At 40.0% G+C, this 19,771-nt stretch overlaps 1 protein-coding gene across 3 annotated transcripts in view; it reads right to left on the reverse strand.

Moving 5' to 3' along the window:
- Positions 1-19,771, reverse strand: part of LOC124721879 (kelch-like protein 5) — a 325,469-nt gene that overhangs the window by 59,879 nt on the left and 245,819 nt on the right. For all 3 annotated transcript variants that reach the window (XM_047247027.1, XM_047247029.1, XM_047247028.1), the window contains 2 exons: positions 11,257-11,373; positions 3,823-3,918 (listed from right to left, as the gene is read on the reverse strand). In XM_047247027.1, the coding sequence (XP_047102983.1) occupies positions 3,823-3,918; positions 11,257-11,373 (213 nt within the window). The remainder of the gene's footprint in view (positions 1-3,822; positions 3,919-11,256; positions 11,374-19,771) is intronic.

A 19,771-nucleotide genomic window follows, 5' to 3' on the forward strand; every position in this document is an offset into this window, starting at 1 on the left:
GGACACAAACCTCTACTGCAAGTTAGGCAAAGAAATCAGCATTGCCTACGTGAGGGATAATTTATTCAAGAATCTCAGTTGTGTGTGAATTAATTTCATTAGCACAACAATTTCACCAGTTGTCACCATCTAATGAACTCTCCCCAACCCTGCCATACTGCACTCAGCATCACTTTGACTTTTCTCCACAGTAGTGAATCAACATGTTTCCAATGCTTGTTCTGTTTCATTGTCTGAGTTCATAGTGATACACCCAGCACTCGCCCATGGTGACAGGCAGCTAAAGAAGTCTTGTGGATTGGTATAACTTCTCCTGCTGCCACTGCAGTTCCATAGCTTCTTGAATGAGTGTAAACTGTCACAGAACCCAGCAAGCAGTGATCTTTGCTATGTTCAAAATAACATTCAAGACAATGCGAACTAGCCATGGCTGATTTTCCACCATCACCTTGACTGTGAAATGCCAGTCGTCTAGCACGTGGGCCTTCAATTTGTTCCGATTCCCATTTCTTCACAGAGAGATGCTCTACCACTTTACTGTACATCACTTAGATTTGTTGCAGTGCATGGAGGAGTCTGTGCCACATAACTACTGTGTTACATAATGGATCATTGTTGTCATATACTTTCACTAACTTGACCTGATTTGCTGCAGTAATGTTCTCCTTTTTGCAAGAAATGTGTTACTACAGGATACTCCACTTTATCAGTATGATGCACTATTTTGTTTTGGCTCCTCTGGTGGCATGCTACGGTACTGTGGTGAAGAAATTTCAGTGTGTAACAGGACTGCAAAACTGCAAACATGAACCTCAAAACAACAAATAAACATCTACCTATATCTACATAGCAGTGGTCTTTTGCCAGAATGAACTAAGTGACAGTTAGTTTTGAGAAATAAAGAACTGAAGTTATGAGTTTGCAGCAACTTATTTATTCAAATATATTTATGGTTATAGATGTGGTATGGTGCATAATGGGTGTGAGAAATTTTTACAAACATTTTGAGCCCTGCAGCACATTATTTAATTACAGTAGGAAACTTAATGCTGCAGAGAAACAACGTAAAAATCAATGTCCATCAGGTTATTTTGTTTACGCACCACATTAATGCACTTCAGATACAAAATATGAAGTAAAGTTTTTTTTTTTCTTTTTGTATTATACCCATACATAGATCTATTTGGCAACTGAAACACGCAGAAATAATTTAATTATTTCTGTAGTACAGCATTATTAAACAGTTTCTGTAATTAGGAAAGTACCTTGGAATATAATTAAGGCAATGCTTATGCTTCCCTGTTACCCATATGGGTACTGTATTACTGCTCTTCTTCATTACTGCCATTGATAATTTCTGTTATTTCAGCCATTTTGAGACCCTTATAGAATTCATGGTATATTGGGGGTACATATACTAAAAGGCTCAGAACATAGTGTGCACTGTGATGGATGCAGTGTAGGCAGTGCAATTTGACTGAGAGAACAGTGGTGAGCGGTCAATCGTTTACTGAAATTCACTTCCATGTCATTGTGGTTGTATTTGTACTCTATTATCCCTGGCTTCTCTTTTGAAAATCTCATTTCCTTAATCCTAAGCAACTCAATCTTTTCTCCAGAAAGATTTATTTTTCTGTTAGTCATTGCTTTTTCCAGTACCACAGTACTTTTGAAGTCACTACAATCCATTTTTACAACTTCAAATTTACCTTTCTTTACTCTAGCATTCTCAAAAATACAATAAAGTCGTTGAGTGGAAAATATTTCTGGATAATGCTGTAGTTTCCTCTCTATATCCCTAAGATCACTGTCATTCGGAAGATACAAGTGACCAGGTTAAGCAAATTTGTGGGAAATTTCCCCAATGTTATTTTTGTCACTCTGAACCAAATACATCCAAATTGTCATAATTTTAAAATTCCTGTGAAGAACTAATTTTTTTAAAAAAAATATCACTTAGTTCATTACGGCGTAAGACCCTTCATATATACCTCACACGTTACCATAAGGTGCATGACAGCAGGTACCAAAATCGACCATTCGCCTTCCCTACCAGTTCTCACAAGCCCGTTTCATTTCATATCGCCACATTATGCCCAGATATTTAAAAAACTTGACTGTGTCAAGCAGGACACCAGAATGCTGTATCCAAATGTTACAGGTTTGTTGTTCTTACCCATCTGCATTAACTTACATTTTTCCACATTTAGAGCTAGCTGCCAATCATCACACTGACTAGAAATTTTGTTTAAATTGTCTTTTATCTTCCTACAATCATTCAACTTCAACACGTTACCACACACCACAGCATCATCAGCAAACAACCACACATTGCTGCCCACCTTGTCCGCCAGGTCATTTGGAAAAAGAGAACAACAGCAGTCCTATCACACTTTCCCAGGGCACTCCCAATGATACACTTGTCGCTAACGAACATTTGCCATAGAGGACCATGTACTGGGTTCTATTACTTAAGAACTCTTTGAGCCATTCATGTATCTGGGAACTTATTCCATATGCTCGTACCTTTGTTAACAGCCTACAATGGGGCACCATGTCAAATGCCTTCTGGAAATAAATAAAAATGGCATTTGCCTCTTGCCCTTCATCCACAGTTCTTAGTACATCACTCAAGAAAAGGGCAAGCTGAGTATCGCAAAAGCGATGCTTTCCAAAACCATGCTGATTCGTGGACTTAAGCTTCTCAGCCTCAAAGAAGTTTATTATATTTGAACCAAGTGTATATTCAAGGATTCTGCAGCAAACCGAAGTTAGGGATATTGGTCTGTGATTTTGTGGGTCCACTCTTTTATCCTTCTTATATACTGCAGTCACCTGCACTTTTTTCCAGTCACTTGGGACTTTGTCCTGGGTGAGAGATTTATTGTAAATGCAGGCTAGGTAAGGGGCCAATGCAGTAGAGTATTCTTTGTAAAACTGAAATGGGATTCCATCCGGACCTAGTGAATTATTTGCTTTCAAACCTTTCAGTTGTTTCTCTACACCAGGGATGCTTGCTACTATGTCATCCATGGGACTGAATGGAAGCCTTCAGTAAATCTTTATTACTACCTATCATATCTACAAGCTGCAACACACTAACTACTGAAAATGTTTCTGATACTAGAAACTTAACTTCAATCCGAGAAGACATAGAAGAAAGTGTGTTTATGGCATCTTGATCAGACCATGAATACCACTGAAAGCACTATTACAAACAAGAACTTAAGATTTATTGTATTCCACCAAGATGAAAACCAAGACTTGCCTAAATAGAAACAAGAGTTCTTTTTGCTAAAGAATGTACACTTGTTTTGAGATAACTTCATTTCTTTTGTTAGGATTTCACACTCACATGAACAGTGGTGTTATTAAAAGTAATTTTTGACAAGGACCAGGAAGGAATTATCAGTTACCTGTGACAGAAACAATCCAAACACTACACTTGCACGATTTAATAAAACTGTCAGGCTGGCTGGACTGTGGTTCTGATCTCTACCAGTATAAGTCTCTTGTTAAGGCAGTATCTGATGTTGCAATATGTACAATGGCTAACCACGAAATAACTATATTAATAATATACAATTACTCCAAGTTATGTGCTCTGTGTAAAGCATGTTATGACGACGAATTTAGCTGTAAAATAGCTCCAACTGGAAGAATATTGTAATATAAATGCAGTACAGTTGTACTGCCAAAATGCATACACAAATGAAACACACAATTTTTCATAACAAGTAATTGTACTTTTGAATTTGTAACAGATGATCACGAGTTTTGTTTCTGATTTAAAATACAAACAAAAAACACAAAATCACTTACAGCAGGCGACAGTAAAGGGAGTTTAATAAGGCCTAGTAGTCTGCTGACATCTTTCTTCCTCGTTTCTTCATCATGTGCAATCCAGGTCATGAGTGCCTGTAACAGAAGAAACAGTGCAAATTTCGAAAGAAAACAAGGGAGAACAGGTACAATTAAAATGATCTGCTAGTATGTTTTAAACAATATTACTGAACAACTTTTGTCAACATAGATATTTTGTTTGCATTAGGTTCATGATGAGTTCTATAGCTACCACGTATTTTAAAAAATACAGGGTGAAGCGAAATTCGTGCACTCGGGCATTGCAGCCCAACTCCTCATGTGCCAACGATAAAAAAATATCTCTCTGAAAATTTTGTACAGTGAGTACATCAGCATAAAAAGGACATTAAAGAGTGGCAATCTGGCAACACTGTAATCAAATGTATGGTAAACATCTCTGTCACCACCTGCAGGAGATCGGGGGTTCGATCCTGGGTTAGGGCGCATATTTTTATTTGCTAGTTTCATTCTGTATCCTAAATTTACAACATTTTGCAATGCTGAACACAACAAATATTTGTTTAGTCAAATTAGAAATAGACAGTTGAAACAAAGGACCTGTCATAGGACAGAATAACTACAAAAACAATATCAATTTCGAGATGCTAAAGATGATAGCACAGTACAATAACACAACATCTTCCTGTCATTTATACTACACGTAATATGAGCACTCAGATGTCAGACATTAGTAACTAGTGACAATAATAATGTCCATATTAATGATCGCATGACCTTCACAACAGAATATGTTGTCCTCAGAACAACAGATGCTCAAAGCCACCTCCCTGCACGTCCAAACATTGCGCAACCCGCCGGATCTTACAGCTCTGGACCCTTCGCAGCAAAGTTGTGTCCACAGCAACAAGAGCAGGATGAACAAGCACCACCAATTCTTCCACATTCTTCGGCGGAGTAGAGTACACGTGCTCCTGCAGGTGTCCCCACAGGAAGAAATCCAGAGGATTTGGGTCAGGTGAACACAGTGGCCATACAACTGGATCTCTATGTCAGTCATTTTCCTGGAAATGTTCTGTCCAAATACTGTCGCACATTAATTCCAGAGCGTGGAGGTGCACCATCATGTTGGAACGATATTCTCTGCCGAACATGTAGTGGAACATCTTCCAATGCGTGAGGCAGATAGTTTGATAGGAATACACGATACCTTCATGCAGGCAACCGGTCAGGCAACATGTAAAGGCCCAAACACTTGTCGCCCAATATTCCGGCCCAGACGTTGATACCAAAGCGAACTTGATATCCATGATCACAGGTGACTTTCGGGTTAGCCTCACACCAATGGTGGGCATTGTGCAGACTGATGACACCCTCACGAGTGAATGCTGCTTCATTAAACCATATTATGATGTTCACAAAGTCAGTGTTGGTTTCCTGTTGTTGTTGGAACCATTCACAGAATTATATCTGCTGATGGTGATCTGCAGGATGCAGGCGTTGCGTGAAAGCATAATGATAGGGGTGCAGCCCATGCTTGTGCACAATGTTAACGACCGTGTGTTGTGAGACACGCAGCTGCCTTCCTACGCTGCATTGGATTCTGTCACGGGCATGTTACTTCGCTCGCAACTAGTCCCTGTCAGGAGGACAGCGCATACAGTATAAACACACCGCCAGTCCTGCGAGCTGTTCCACCTAACACGCATTACACCTTTGACAAATATTGCTCTGCATGATTCATCCCGACACCGCTAATTGTGAAATGTTCGATTTCAAATTACGCTGTTTCCCTAACAGTAGCAGATGTGATTTTTCCACAATTGCATCGATATAATAATAATAATAATAATAATAATAATAATAATAATAATAATAATAATAATAATAACACGTTCCTACATACAAGTATACACCACAAAATGTACTGGAGAATGATGAATACAAATTATACTGGAACAGAACCATTATAACAGATAAAACAACGCCACATAACAAACCTGACATCATACTCACCAATAAAAAGAAGAAATTAACACAACTAATCGAAATATCCATACCCAATACAACAAATATACAAAAGAAAACAGGAGAAAAAATTGAAAAATACATCCAACTGGCTGAGGAAGTCAAGGACATATGGCATCAGGATAAAGTTGACATTATACCAATTATACTATCAACTACAGGAGTCATACCACACAATATCCACCAGTACATCAATGCAATACAGCTACATCCAAACTTATATATACAACTACAGAAATCTGTAATTATTGATACATGTTCAATTACCCGAAAGTTCCTAAATGCAATGTAACATATACCGTACAGTTAAAAGGAAGTGACGCTTGATCAAGGTCCGCGTCACTCCATTTTTAACCGGACTTAACGTCTGAGAAAGTGAAGGAAATAATAACAATACATTAAGATACATACTAAACAGCATGCGGTTACCAGACTCAATGTTAAAAGGTATAATTAGTGGGACCATGGTGGTAACACACAAATAGTAACCAAGTTTCGACATGATTCACAAAGCACGTTCCCAGTCCTACTGGTAACTTAAGGCACTACAAAATGTAATGGACCTGAATTAGGCAAGAATAATAATTGGTACTAATCTATGGGACCATTGGAGAAGGGTACAAGGAATACAAGTTTCCCATCTAGTAGATGAAGTGGTGTGAATAAATTCACACCACCACGTGGAATGTGCTTCTTTCAAAGATGACCAATCTTACATTTCTACGATTGTAGTACGCAAGTGCAGATGTTTTCTTGAGGGCCAACAGCAATCGTCATTGACGATTAAGATGCCAGATACCGTACCACCTGGACTACATTTACCAAATAAAAAACATATACCTTAACCCAGGATCGAACCATCGACCTCCTGCATGTTAACTCAAAACTCTATCCACTGCACCAACTGTACATCAGATGTACTGACAGAGATAGTTACCATACACGGGGTTACAGGGTTGCCAGATTGCCATTCTTTAACGTCCTTTTTCTGCAGATGTACTCGGCGGACGAAACTTTGTGAGCAACATTTTTTATCACTGGTATGTGAGGAATCACGCTGCGAAGCCCGAGTGCACGAACTTTGCTTCACCGTGTATAGCTTTGTCATTTGCACAATTTCCAGGATTTAAACCCAGGTATCTGCCTATTTTAGGCATTGACCCTACAATTGACAGATACCAAAGTTTTTTCCACTCCCTCCAAAAGCTTCAACCTGTTATTACTTCTCTGCTTCCTGCAGACTATTGTAACATAGATGAAGGTTAGAGTTTAAAGTATTGTTGACATTATGGTCACAATGCCACCACACCAGTTTTTGGGTATAAACTTGTGAATGTGCAGCAGAACTCTCCAATGTAAAGCTCAGCTGGTAATAAAGGGGGTAGACAAAAATATGGAAATATAGTTCAGTGCAGGTCATGTACAGGTTTCAGTGAATCTTATACCATTCTTCCTGCAAAACAGTGCCAAGTTCAGGTAATAATGATGGAGGTGGATAGCAATCGTGCACCCTTCTCTCCAAAGCAGGCCACAAAGGCTTAATAATATTGAGATGGTAACTGTGGCAGTCAGGGCAGATGCAACAATTCATCCATCTGCTCACCACGCCAGTCCTGGACAATGCAAGTTGTGTGAGCAGGGGCCGTGTCACCTTCAAACACAGCAGCTCCATTAGGGAACAAACATTGTACCATGAGTTAGATCTGATCAGCCAAAATTGTCATATAACCTTGGCTTTAATATGACCTTGCAGAGTAACCATGGAGTAAATGGAATACCACAATATGGCTGCCCAAATCACCACCAAACCCACTCAATGTTTCACTCTTGGGATATAAACTTGACCAGAAGTTAGAAACAGTGTGAAACGAGACTTATCCAACTAAATTACATTCTTACATTGCTCCATAGTCCGGGTTTTACAGCTTTGGCACCACATTTTCCTGTTATGGGCATTTGTATCATTGATGAGTGGCTTTGGAATTCCAGCTCCTCCTGCAATTCCCTGTTTACAGATCTCCCTTCATGTTGTTTTCGTGCTAAAAGGTTTACAATTGCGTCATTCTGTTGTGCAGTGATTTTTGCAGCTGTCATCCTTTTATTTTTTGTCACAATCCACTTTAACGATTATCTACCATGATCACTCACCACACACTTTTGTCTGTGTGGTGACTTAACGGATGAAATTTTTATGCAATTCCCTCTATGTGGTAAAAATCTTCGATATGGTGCCTCTTAGAACACCAAACACTTCAACTGCTTTCATTACAGAAGCACCCATATATGAGCATCAATAATTTGACAATGTTCAAATGCACTAAGCTCTGATATAATGCACTCACAACTACACAGAACACAGTTATGACAACAAGTAACACTCTGAACATACTGAGGACATTACACTGTTCCCATTTGTGGTCAAATACAAGAATGCACCTGTGGGCTTCACCCGAATCAGCATTTATGTTCAAGCATGCATTTCTCACAGTGTTTCCATATTTCTGTCCAACTCCTGCAACTGATGTTTATTAGCTGAAATATAGTGCCAAGAGGTTGATGTTATCTGGCTGCAATCCCAAAACCTCATGGCATACTCATTACATTCAGGAATCTTCAAGAATAACATCAAATGATCTGTCTGTCTGACATGACTATGTAGGCACACAACTGTATTAATTGAAGGTACACCAATTTTTCTATCATATGGTTGTACTGTGCCCAGAAAATAATATGAAGCACCCAGAAGATACAGTCAGATTTCCGCGTAACTTCATACACACAGACACCATTGGTGTGTTTGTTAATAATTATGAGTGCCAACTCCCTGTGACATGTAGATTGCCCACCATAGTGCATTAGTGTCATTGATGTTTAGTGTTGTTACCAGGCACAGTTCTCTGTGCCCGCCTTCAGTTGAGGCAGCTTCTTTTGTAATGGTGGTTTCCGACATCATTGTTATAGTATCACCGAAAGTTACACATCATAATTAAAAAGCAATTTAATTCAAATTATCTTTTGTATAATTTAAGGTTACACAGAAGACCAATTTTATTTAAGATTCAGTGCAGCAAAATAAAATCACAGTCCCTCACTGAATGTCAATTACATTCACATGTAAGTCTTGTTTATAATATATCAATTGGACAGGGTTGACACGAAAACAGAATTGCTGAACACGCTACAAAAAAAAAAAAATTGCAAGAAAAATACCTGAATTTCTATAAATGTTAGTAATATTAGGCATAATTCCTAGAAGGGAAATCAAAACCAAAAACTTCAATCATAGTAAGTAAAATGAAACAAATAATTTCAACCAATTTTATGATGTAGCTGACAGTTTTGGTTACATAAGGACCAACATGTATTACGTATAAATATAGGTTATGATGAACAAAGAACTTTCTGTCTGAAGCAACTGATTAGCCATAAACTGAGTGCTCAAGATCCATCACAGATTAAAGAAAAGAGTGGAGAATTCAACAGAACTATATATCGCAGCATCATTTCTTGATAAATAAAGATTACCATCACATCTATTTGACAGGAAAATATCAGTGCCTAGTTCAGTAAATGAAGTGTGGTTTTAACATTTCACTTAATTGATGTGTCCGGCTGCCTCCACCAGAAGTATATTGTCTCCCAGCCTCTATACTGATTTTCGCGATCTTTTTAAGTCTCTCTTATTCTTTATTAAGAATTTTTTTAATGAATCCTCAGGTCTTTTAGTAACAATAAACAGCATCAATGGACAAAATAGTAATCACTCTCTTAAAAGAGCACAATGGTCACTAGATGGTGTAGAACTGGTACCAGACAATCATGTGACCCTCCACCATGACAGTGAAACAGTGTGTATGAGCGAATCAGTTGTACAGAATCAGCAAAGTATAACAGGTTGATATGGATGTATCATGTCTGAATGGGCCCATGACCACATTGCAAATGAAGTTGCTGGACGTGTTGATGTATCAACATGGACTGTCCCATGTGTCAACAGGAAATTGTTTACCAGTTGCAACTATGAAACATGCCACAAGAACAGTGGGCATAAAGAAAGATTCCAATTAACAGGAACTGCAAATGAGCATCATGTCATATTAATGACAATTAGTTTCAAATCAGACAGTAATTGATGCTGTTAGCAATTAGCGAATGAAGATTCACTTCAACCAGTTTTTTAGTAAATATTTAAAATGGAACTGCATGGAAAGGATGTTTGGAGAATGGTACCTCGTAAAAGGTAACTGCTTACACTAAGATGTAAAGCCACAATGATACCAAACAATGTAGAAACTCAACAGTAGCTGACTGGAGACAAACAGTGTGGTTCTACAAGTCACAATTTTTCCGCTGTTGAAATGATGCAAAGGGTCAAGTACACCGCCAGCCCAACTGAGACATTTAACCTGCAGTGTTTAAGTGTGTAGTTTAGGCCAGAGGTGGTTCTGTAATTTTGTGGGGGTGTTTTTCGTAACACTACTTGGTCCCACTTATGCATGTTTCTGAGAACAAGAGTCAAAATGTCTATTTAAACACTGTTTGTGACCAAATATTGCCCTTCCTTTTAACTCTTCATGGTGAGTGTACTGTGAACTCAACATTCTTGGTTTGACGACCATTCACGTAACCAATCCCTATCACACCTCAACTGCCCTGCTACTTAACCAGGTCTTAATCGCACCATTTAGAACAGTGGGTGAAATGTAGAAATTGACATCCCTGCAATTTGGCAGCTCTATGTGGTATAATCATCAACATGTGGTTTCAGCTGGATATGGCATAACTGAATAAACTTGTTGATGCTCTTCCTTGCCAAATTGAGCTTATTACAAAGGCTAGAGGTAACATTACATTGTATTACCATGATGTTACCTCGGGGTGAGGGAGACTTAAATGTTTTGTCTGACATGCTTACTTTATTCAGCACAAGATGTTACCAATATTACATCAATCAGATTTTCATTACTCTCCTTAGGACTAGCTACACAAGGTCTCCCATTTCTTTTGATGTCATTGCAGTCCAATGGTCCACTGGGTGTTTTTGTTTTCAGTATCAATAGACATCCCAAGAAAATCTGTGAAAGCATTCTGCTGCAACTACTTCATAATCTTTGTGGTGGCATGACAACCAACAAATTGTCTACCTAAATCAATGGCCACGAATGAAGTTCACCACACAGAGGCAATGTCACTGGACCCAACATGCTCAACTTCAATGACTGTTTTACAACTCACATCTGGATCCCCCCCAATAGCAGATACTCTGGATTAGATGATTGGGAACTGTCTTTACTACATGTCCTTGACAATTCTTCTGGTCTTCAGACAAAATAATATTCAATGAATTCAAGAAAAAACTTGCATAATGTGTACCTTTGGCGATGGCTTAAGTATATGTCAACTTACATTGAAAACATTTTCTTCACATGGTACATTCAATTCGTCTGACTTAAGTAATTTTTCCACTTCATCGGCAGACAACTTTGTGAATTCCTCTCTGTTTATAACTTCCATAAAGTGTTCCTGGAAAAAATTTTATTTCAGTAATGCAGTTCATTACGTTTATGATGATTAATGATTAACAAAGCAATTAATACCATGAGACAACAAGAATAATTTACAAATGAACAGTTTAAATTAAATCAGCCAGAAAAATTATCTGTACTGTATGACTTACATCTAATCATCAGATACTACCTTCATATTTTGTAAGTGTTTTGCAAATCTTCGTGTACCGAGCCATTTAACTTAGGTTATCAATTTGTCGGTGCCATTTTAAGTAAAATAAAGCAGAGCCAGATTACACAAGTACAAAGGTTCCTCCATGGGATGAAACTAAAGACCGTGTCATTTCTTGAGGCTAGGCAATTTGACAGACTACAGAACAGATGAAGGATGTGTAGGAAGAATGTCACAAAAATTATGGGCAAACTGCAAACTGAAGAAAGCACAGCACATTTAAATTAATGATATCACACAACCATGTGGGATCTAACAAATTTTGGGATAGCATATTTATACATCCTCCTCTCTCACAAATGGATTGTCATTTTTATTCCACCAGGGAGAAGTATTATTATATTAAAATTAAATAACTGCTCAATTATTTTGTCCCCTATTTGATTCATCTGCAGTGAACATAAGTTGATCCCAAGGAGTTCAGATGACTGCATGTGGTCATTAAGACCCTACATCCAATCTCTGCTAATCATTACTTCCAGAATATACAAACAAGGCACTGGGAGAATTTTTACAACAGTAAACAAAGCAGTAATGCCTCCCGAGTCATAAAAATTTAATAATGAACATATAACAGCGGAAGTAATACAGATCATAGCCTGAAATGTCCTCTATATAACACTACCATTCAACATAGTTACCATGCATCTGTATACATTTGCACAATCATTGAATCCAAGCATCAAAACTAGTTTGGAAAAATTCAGTGTTTTTCTCCTTGATCCACAATTTTAAAAACTCAGGTTTTGCTATTCACTGTGAACTCTAATGCGTCTGTCTCCTGGGATCACTTCATCAGCACATCCTCAATTGGCATCTGTGATAGATGTCAGCTGGCCACTGTGCAGTTTGTCTGCAATGTCCATTTCTCCATTAGCAAACAGCTTTGAATTCATGGGTCAAGAAGAAAAACACCTGAATTTTTGCAAACTGGTCTTGATACCAGAGTTCAAACATTTAGTGAAGGTATACAAATGTGTGGTGACTATGTTGAAAAATAGTTAGCGTACAGTTCAGGCTATGATCTGATCTATTTTTTCTGTAAGGAAAGTTCTGGCAGAATGTAAGTACTTAAGAATAAAGGAGACCAATCACCAAATACAAGCAGCATTGGGTAGTCAATAGGTAGTGCTGGCTGAACTCATATTGCCGGGATTGCATTTTGGCAGGTGGATTAGTGTGGGGTGGGGTTGTATCAAATGGGATGGGTAGGGGAGGGGCAAATGCCAGGCAGCAAGGGGGTTCGGGCTGGATAGCTAGCAATTTGGAGGGAGGCACCAGGTTTGCTGGCTACAACTGTGGGAGGGAGAGGTGGAAGTTGCACAGGCACTACATGTAATGCATACATGTTGGAGTCAGTGGAGTTCTTTGCAAGATGACAGTGATACGGATACATGGATTGGGACAGGGTAATGTGGCATGTGAAGGGGAAACTGTTGGGTTGAGGGTGCAGACACAGTGAGTTAACAGAGACTGAGGCCATGAGTGTTATCAGAGTAAAGGATGTGTTATAAGGATAACTCCCATCTATGTAGTTCACAAAAACTGATGATGGAGGGAAGGACCCAGATGGCCTGGCTTATGAATCAGCCATTGAACTTGAGCCTGTCACTCCCAGCTGTAAGTTGTGCCACTAGGTGGTCAACTTTTTTCTTGGCCATAGTTTGTGGTGGCCATTTATTCGGGTAGGCAGCTGGTTGGTTGCTTTATCAACATAAAAAAATTATGCAGTGATTGCAGCAGAGTTGTTATACGACAAGACTGCTTTCACAGGTGGCCCTGCCTCTAATGGGGCAGGATAATGCTGTGACAGGACTGGTTTTGGAAGTGCTGTGTAGGTGGATTAGCAGTTCTTGCACCTGGGTTTTCCATAGGGGCATGACCCCTGTGGCAAATGGTTGGGAGTGGGAGTGGCATAGGGTTAGGTCATGACATTGTCTTGGTTGGTTGGGTGCCAGAATACCACTTTAGGAAGGTAGGAAGGATCTTAGATAGGATGTCCCTCATTTTTGGCATGATAGTAGATAGTCAAATCCTTGGCAAAGGATAGCATTTATTCGTTCCACTTCAGTGTGATATTGGGTGACAAAGGACAGTGCACCTTTGTAACTCGATGCTTGAGGGTGGTGGGAGTATTAGGGGTTTGTGAGTATGTTGCATGGAAAACCTGTTCGTGAATAGGTTGGGTTGGGATGGTGAGTGTCTGTGAAGGTCCTCACAAGATCTTCAGCATACCGAGCAAGAAGTTCTTGCCACTGTAAATGCACCATCTACAGGTGGTCTGGGAGCAATTTTTTGGTGTAGAAGAGATGACAGTGGTTCAAATGCGGGTATGTGGGTGCTTAGTGTGTTCAATAAGGACATAGGTATGTATGGAGCCATCATAGAGTTGGAGATCCACGTCTAGTAAGGTGGCTCGTTGGTTTATAGAGAACCAGGAGAAGTGGTTGGGCAGAAGTTGTTGAGGTTTGGGAGGACTGATAATCAAGTGCTTCTGCTCTGAGTCTAGATCATGATGATGTCATCACTGAAACTGAACCAGACAATGGGTTTGTCGTTTCAAGAGGCTAGGTATGTTTCCTCTAGATGGCCCAGAGAAAGGTTGACATAGGAGCATGTCATGGTGGTGCTGCAGATTTGTTAATATAACTTCCACTCAAAGGGAAGTAGTTGGGTTTGATGGTGTACCTGGGAAGATTTTTGAGGATTGAGGTAGTGTGGGTTTGGAGCCTGAAGGATGTTGGCAGAAGTTATGTTGGATAGTAGAAAGGCCATGGACATGAAGAATGTTGGTCTACTGGGAGGTGGCATCAACAGTAACAAGTAGGAACCCATTAGGTAAAGAGATGGGGACAGCGGAGAGTCGATAAACAAAATGGTTAGTATTTTTGATGTGGGAGGCTAGGTTTACGGCAAATGGTTTGGAGGTGTTAATCAAACTGCGTGGAAATTTTTTCAGTAGGAGCACACTAACTAGCTAAAATGGGGCATCCCGGATAGTTGGCTTGGGGACTCCGAGGAAGCACATAGAGGGTGGGTGTGCAGGGTGTCACTGGGGTGAGGAGGAAGATGATATCAGGGGAGATGTTCTGGGATGGGCCTAAGGATTTCAGTAGGGATTGGAGGTTATGTTAGATTTCTTGGATGGGATTATTACAGTACAGCTTGCAGGTGGAGGAGTCAGACCATTGGCAGAAGCCTTCAATGAGGTAGTTACTACCACTCATCAAGAAAATGGCATTGCCTTTGTCGGCAAAGAGGATGATTAATCAGTGTCCACCTTGTGATTGTGAATGGCTGTTTTCTCTACTGTTGAGAGGTTGCTGTTTTCTGGGAAGAGACCTGTGGAAGGGTGCCAAGGTCAAGTTGGAGAAACGGAATTCCTGAAAAGTGACCAGGGGGTGGTTAGATGGGAGGAGGAAAGGTCACAGTTGGATTGTGGCATGAAATGAGGGAGGCATGCTTCAATGTTGGGATTAGATTGGCTTTGGTTGGAGGGATTGGTGGCAAAGAAAAGACTTAACTGTAGGGAGCAGGAGAAGAAAAGTAGGTCTTTGACAAGTCCAGCATGGTTAAACTTGGGTGTGAGGCTGGAGGTAAGGCCTTTGGAAAGGACTGATATGTCTGTGGGACTGAGGTTTCTGGTCACAAGGTTGAAAACTGTGTTTTAGGTTTGTTTGGGTTCTGGATTTCATGGAGTGTTGGAACAGAGTTTTGGTGGATGTGGCAAATTGAAACGATCAGCTAGGCTGGGTCTGGTTGCTATGAAGGGCTGACGAAAGTTTTCACTGTGGGTAGGATAGGTGTTGATGGGCAGTGGTGCTCCAAAGGGGGAGTGGGATATTGACAGGTTGGAAAATTTATGGAGGTGGTATCCAGAATGCTCTTCCAAGATTTGGAGGGCAAGGGTTTCAATTGTGGATATGTGGTGCATGTAACAAGGATTGCACAGTATAATGTTGGATTTGTCAAAGACCTACAGAGGAAACACCTTCCAGGGATGCTTTTCCTCCAACTTGGCCAAACAATCCTCCTCCAGGTCCCTTCCTATGAACACTTACCTCTCAGCAGAAGAAAGGACAGTCACTCACAACATAATCTCAAAACGGATCTTGATCAATCGACCTCCGTGCAGAAAGAGACTCCATCACTATCATGATGCATTGCAGTAACTACTGGACACAAGGCTCCCACCATCTGTCTGGCTATTCCACCTACAAGCTCTGTTCGAGTGATCCCATTTCTGAAGGCCAACGTAACCTCCACTCCCTACAGAAATTCTCATACACATACCAGATCTCTCCCCTGATTACCTCTCACCCACCGTCAACAAGCTGCCCAAAATCCAAAAACCCAATACTCTAGGGTACCCCACTGCAGCTGCTTATTGTGCTCCTGATGCCACCTCCCCATACACCAACATCCTTGATGCCCAGGGCCTTATCACTATCCAACACTACCTCTCCCAATATCCTTCAGATTCCAAACCCACTAACTCACTCAAACAAATCTGTGGCACAGCCATTGGCACCCGAATGACAACTCCTATGTCAACCTTTTTATGAGCCATCTAGAGGAAACATTGCTAGCCTCCCAAAACCACAAACCTCCCGTCTGGTTAAATTTCACTGATGACCTTATCATGATCTGGACTCATGATGGCAAAGACAACCGATCATCACTTCTCCACAACCTCAACACCTTCCCTCCTGTCCACTTCACCTGGTCCTCCGCAAACCAATGTGCCACCTTCCTCAAGGTTGACATCCACCTCTCTGATGGCTCCACCCACACCTCTGTCCACATTTAACACACTAACCACCAACAGTACTCGCATTTTGACAGCTGTCACTCCTTGCACACCAAAAAATCACACTCACAGCCTGGCCATCTGTGAACAGTATACCTGCAGTGACAAATGCTGCCTTGCTCAGCCATATCCTTACAAGCCCCTAATCCTCCCAGTGCTTTCACGCATCAGCTAAAAAAGTGAACTGTCCTTTGTCACCCAATATCATACTGCAATGGAATGACTAAATCCTATCCTTTGCCAGGGATTTGATTATCTATCATCATGCCTATATATGAGGGACACCCTATCCAAGATCCTTCCTATGCATCCTAAAGTGCTGTTCTGTAACCCACCCAACCTACACAGCATCATGGTCCAACCCTGTAACATTCCCACCCCACCCCCAACCATTTGCCACAAGGATCATACCCCTATGGAAGACTAAGGTGCAAGAACTGCCAATCCACCCACACAACACTTCCAAATCCTGTCCTGTCACATGCTTATTCTGCCCCATCAGAGGCAGAGCCACCTGTGAAAGCAGTCTTGTCGTATTTTTTAACTCTGCTGCAATCACTGCATAATTTTTTATGTTGACATGACAACCAACCAGCTGTCTAAAAGAATTAACGGCTATCACCAAACTCTGGCCCAGAACAAAGTTGACCACCACATGACCAACATGCAGCTGAGCATAATGTGCTGAAGTTCAATGGCTGCTTTACAACCCAGGCCATCTGTATCCTTCCCTCCACCACTGGCTTTTCTGAACAGTGCAGATGGGTGTTATCCTTGCAGCACATCCTTCACTCCCATAAGCCTCCTGGCCTCATTCTCCATTAACACAGTGTCTCCACACCCACAACCCAACTGTTTCCATTTACTATGTTCTATCACCCTCTCCCTATCCATGTCTCCATGTCACATTAATTATTCACTTCACCACACCACACCCCAGTACACCTGCTGAAGTGCAATGCCGGCACTCTGTCCAGCTGGCACAATGTAGTATGCTTGTGCACTTGCTCTAGCTTCACAAAGGATTTATTTCAAAAGCTAGCAAGTTTTCTTCCTCTTTTGCTCATGTGCACACCTGTTGATGACTCAACACTTTTGGTGAGTGGTCTCCTTCACCCTGAAGTATTTAATAAACATTTTTATGATACAGGAGGCATTACTTTTTGTCCACCATTATAGTTTCCTAAATACATTTTTGTAACAGATTCATGATGTTTCTAATTCATGGGCCATATAACACCACATGGTGTTTCAAGAAAATTCATTTGATTTCACACGATTCTACCTTTTACAGGAGTGGACACACCAACTTAGGGTAAATTTTAATGTACATACTGAAACTAAATGTTTACCTTGGCTGCAGTGTCAAGTGGGTGGTTTATATGGTTGTCAGTAGCAGCAACATAGTCAGAAGGAGCAGCTAGCTAGCTTCCTTTGCCAATTATACAGTGGGTATGTTGGACACCCGCCTTTTACACTATTGCAAGAACAAGTTGAAATTTTCATTTTTCAACAGGATTGAGAACCACTGACACTGCATGTAAGAACATTTCCCAATAATGAGCTGCCTCAGTGATGGATCAGCCATAAGCAATGTGCGGTTCTCACATTGCACCACTGCCTGTCTTAAGAGTGCCTAATCTCATGGCCTTTATTTTCTTTGATGGGGTTTGTGAAAGACCAGATCTATGTGCCTTCTATTAAAACAATTTTGTGTGAAATGCAATGCCATATAGCAACAGCAATGAACACAGTAACTTTAGACATGTTGACAAAAGTATAGAACAAATCTGACTAGTGTCTGGATGTTTATCATGCATCCAGTGGAGGGTAGAATGAATTTTTGTTAAAAATAAATGAAAACTCTGATTCAAAACTTTAATGTAAAAGGTATATCAGTGCTATATGTGCACATTTAAATGATGTATCCTTGTAAAGTCAGATAGTTCTTTTAAAAATAAAAACTGTAACCCTATTCTTAACTTAAAATACCCTAGTCTTAATTTAAAATTCTTGCCAAGTTTCTACTTCATTTGTGTAGACAACAATACAACACAATATAATATCAATAAGTCCATTTTGTTAGAATACACACGTTACAAGTTATTTTTCCATCTGCTTTGAAAGAATTTTGATGCAATAACAGATAGAATTTAATTAACAACTTCCACATTGTGAATGCTTGTCCCATTTCAGATCATTTTGGACTCATATTCCAAGGAATTTTGTGATCTGCATGTTTCCAAGGTTTTTACCAAATAGATTTACAGTTAGTACTACAAGGTGGTTGCCCTTTATTGTTTGTAATTGTGTTATAACAGGTTTTATGTATTTAATATAAGATTACTTGCAGAAAACCACTTCTCAATGTGTGGAGTACACTTCTCTGCTTCATTCCAGAAATCTTAGCATACCTTCCTTTTATCAGTAGACTGGTGTCCTCCACAAATTTAACATATTTATGGTAACAGCTGGGCTAGTCTACATCATTTAAAGAAGTGGAAAAAGTATAGGCCATAATTTTGTTCTTTGAAAGAGTAGAGGGTTATGCTACTCCCCTCTTGGTATACAAGTTCATCTATCTGTTTCCTTTTCTGTTGATACAAGTTCACCAACTGATGTATGGGTTACCTCCTAGTTTGCTCAACAAGATAAAGTGACAAAACACACAAAAAAAACTCTTGAAATATCAAGGATTTTGTTCTGCATCTTATAGGTTTCTTCAGAAAGGCAAAAAGATCAGTTTGAGCGAGTTTGCTTTTACAGATCCATGCTAGTTGCTTGAAAAGAAATGATTGTTTTCTATGAAATTCACAGGTCTTTTATAGAAGATTTTTTCAAGCTCTTTAGAAAAACCTGTCAGCAGTGATAATGGTCTACAGTTTGACTGCTCGTAAAAAACAAAAAAAAAAAACAAAAAAGAAACAAAACAAAAAAAGTGGAGGGCCCAGAAAATCACTGAAAGACACAGACATGTAGCATACATGTATGAGACAATGTTAGCAGCACCTGCCAGAGTTCGAAAGGGGCCTCATTGTGCATCTCCATTTGGTCAGCTGGTTGAATTGTGCAGTATCCAGATTTGATGGGCATTCTGATGTGGCAATAGCCCATTGTTCGATTGCATGGGAACATGAGGACATGTCAAGTTGTCAATGTTCCTGTCGACCACATTTGACCACCACAAGGGAGGATTGCCGGTTGTGCACCAAGCACATAGTAATGCCTTCACATCTGCAACTGCCATCCAAAAACAGGTAATGGACTCAATGCAATGTTCTGTGTCATCCCACACCATTAGTCAGAGAGTGGCAGCAGCCAAACTAGGGAATTACCATTCCATGAATACACTGCCATTAACACCACTGGGAC

This window comes from Schistocerca piceifrons, chromosome X, assembly GCF_021461385.2.
Source record: "Schistocerca piceifrons isolate TAMUIC-IGC-003096 chromosome X, iqSchPice1.1, whole genome shotgun sequence".
Taxonomy (NCBI): Eukaryota; Metazoa; Arthropoda; class Insecta; order Orthoptera; family Acrididae; genus Schistocerca; species Schistocerca piceifrons.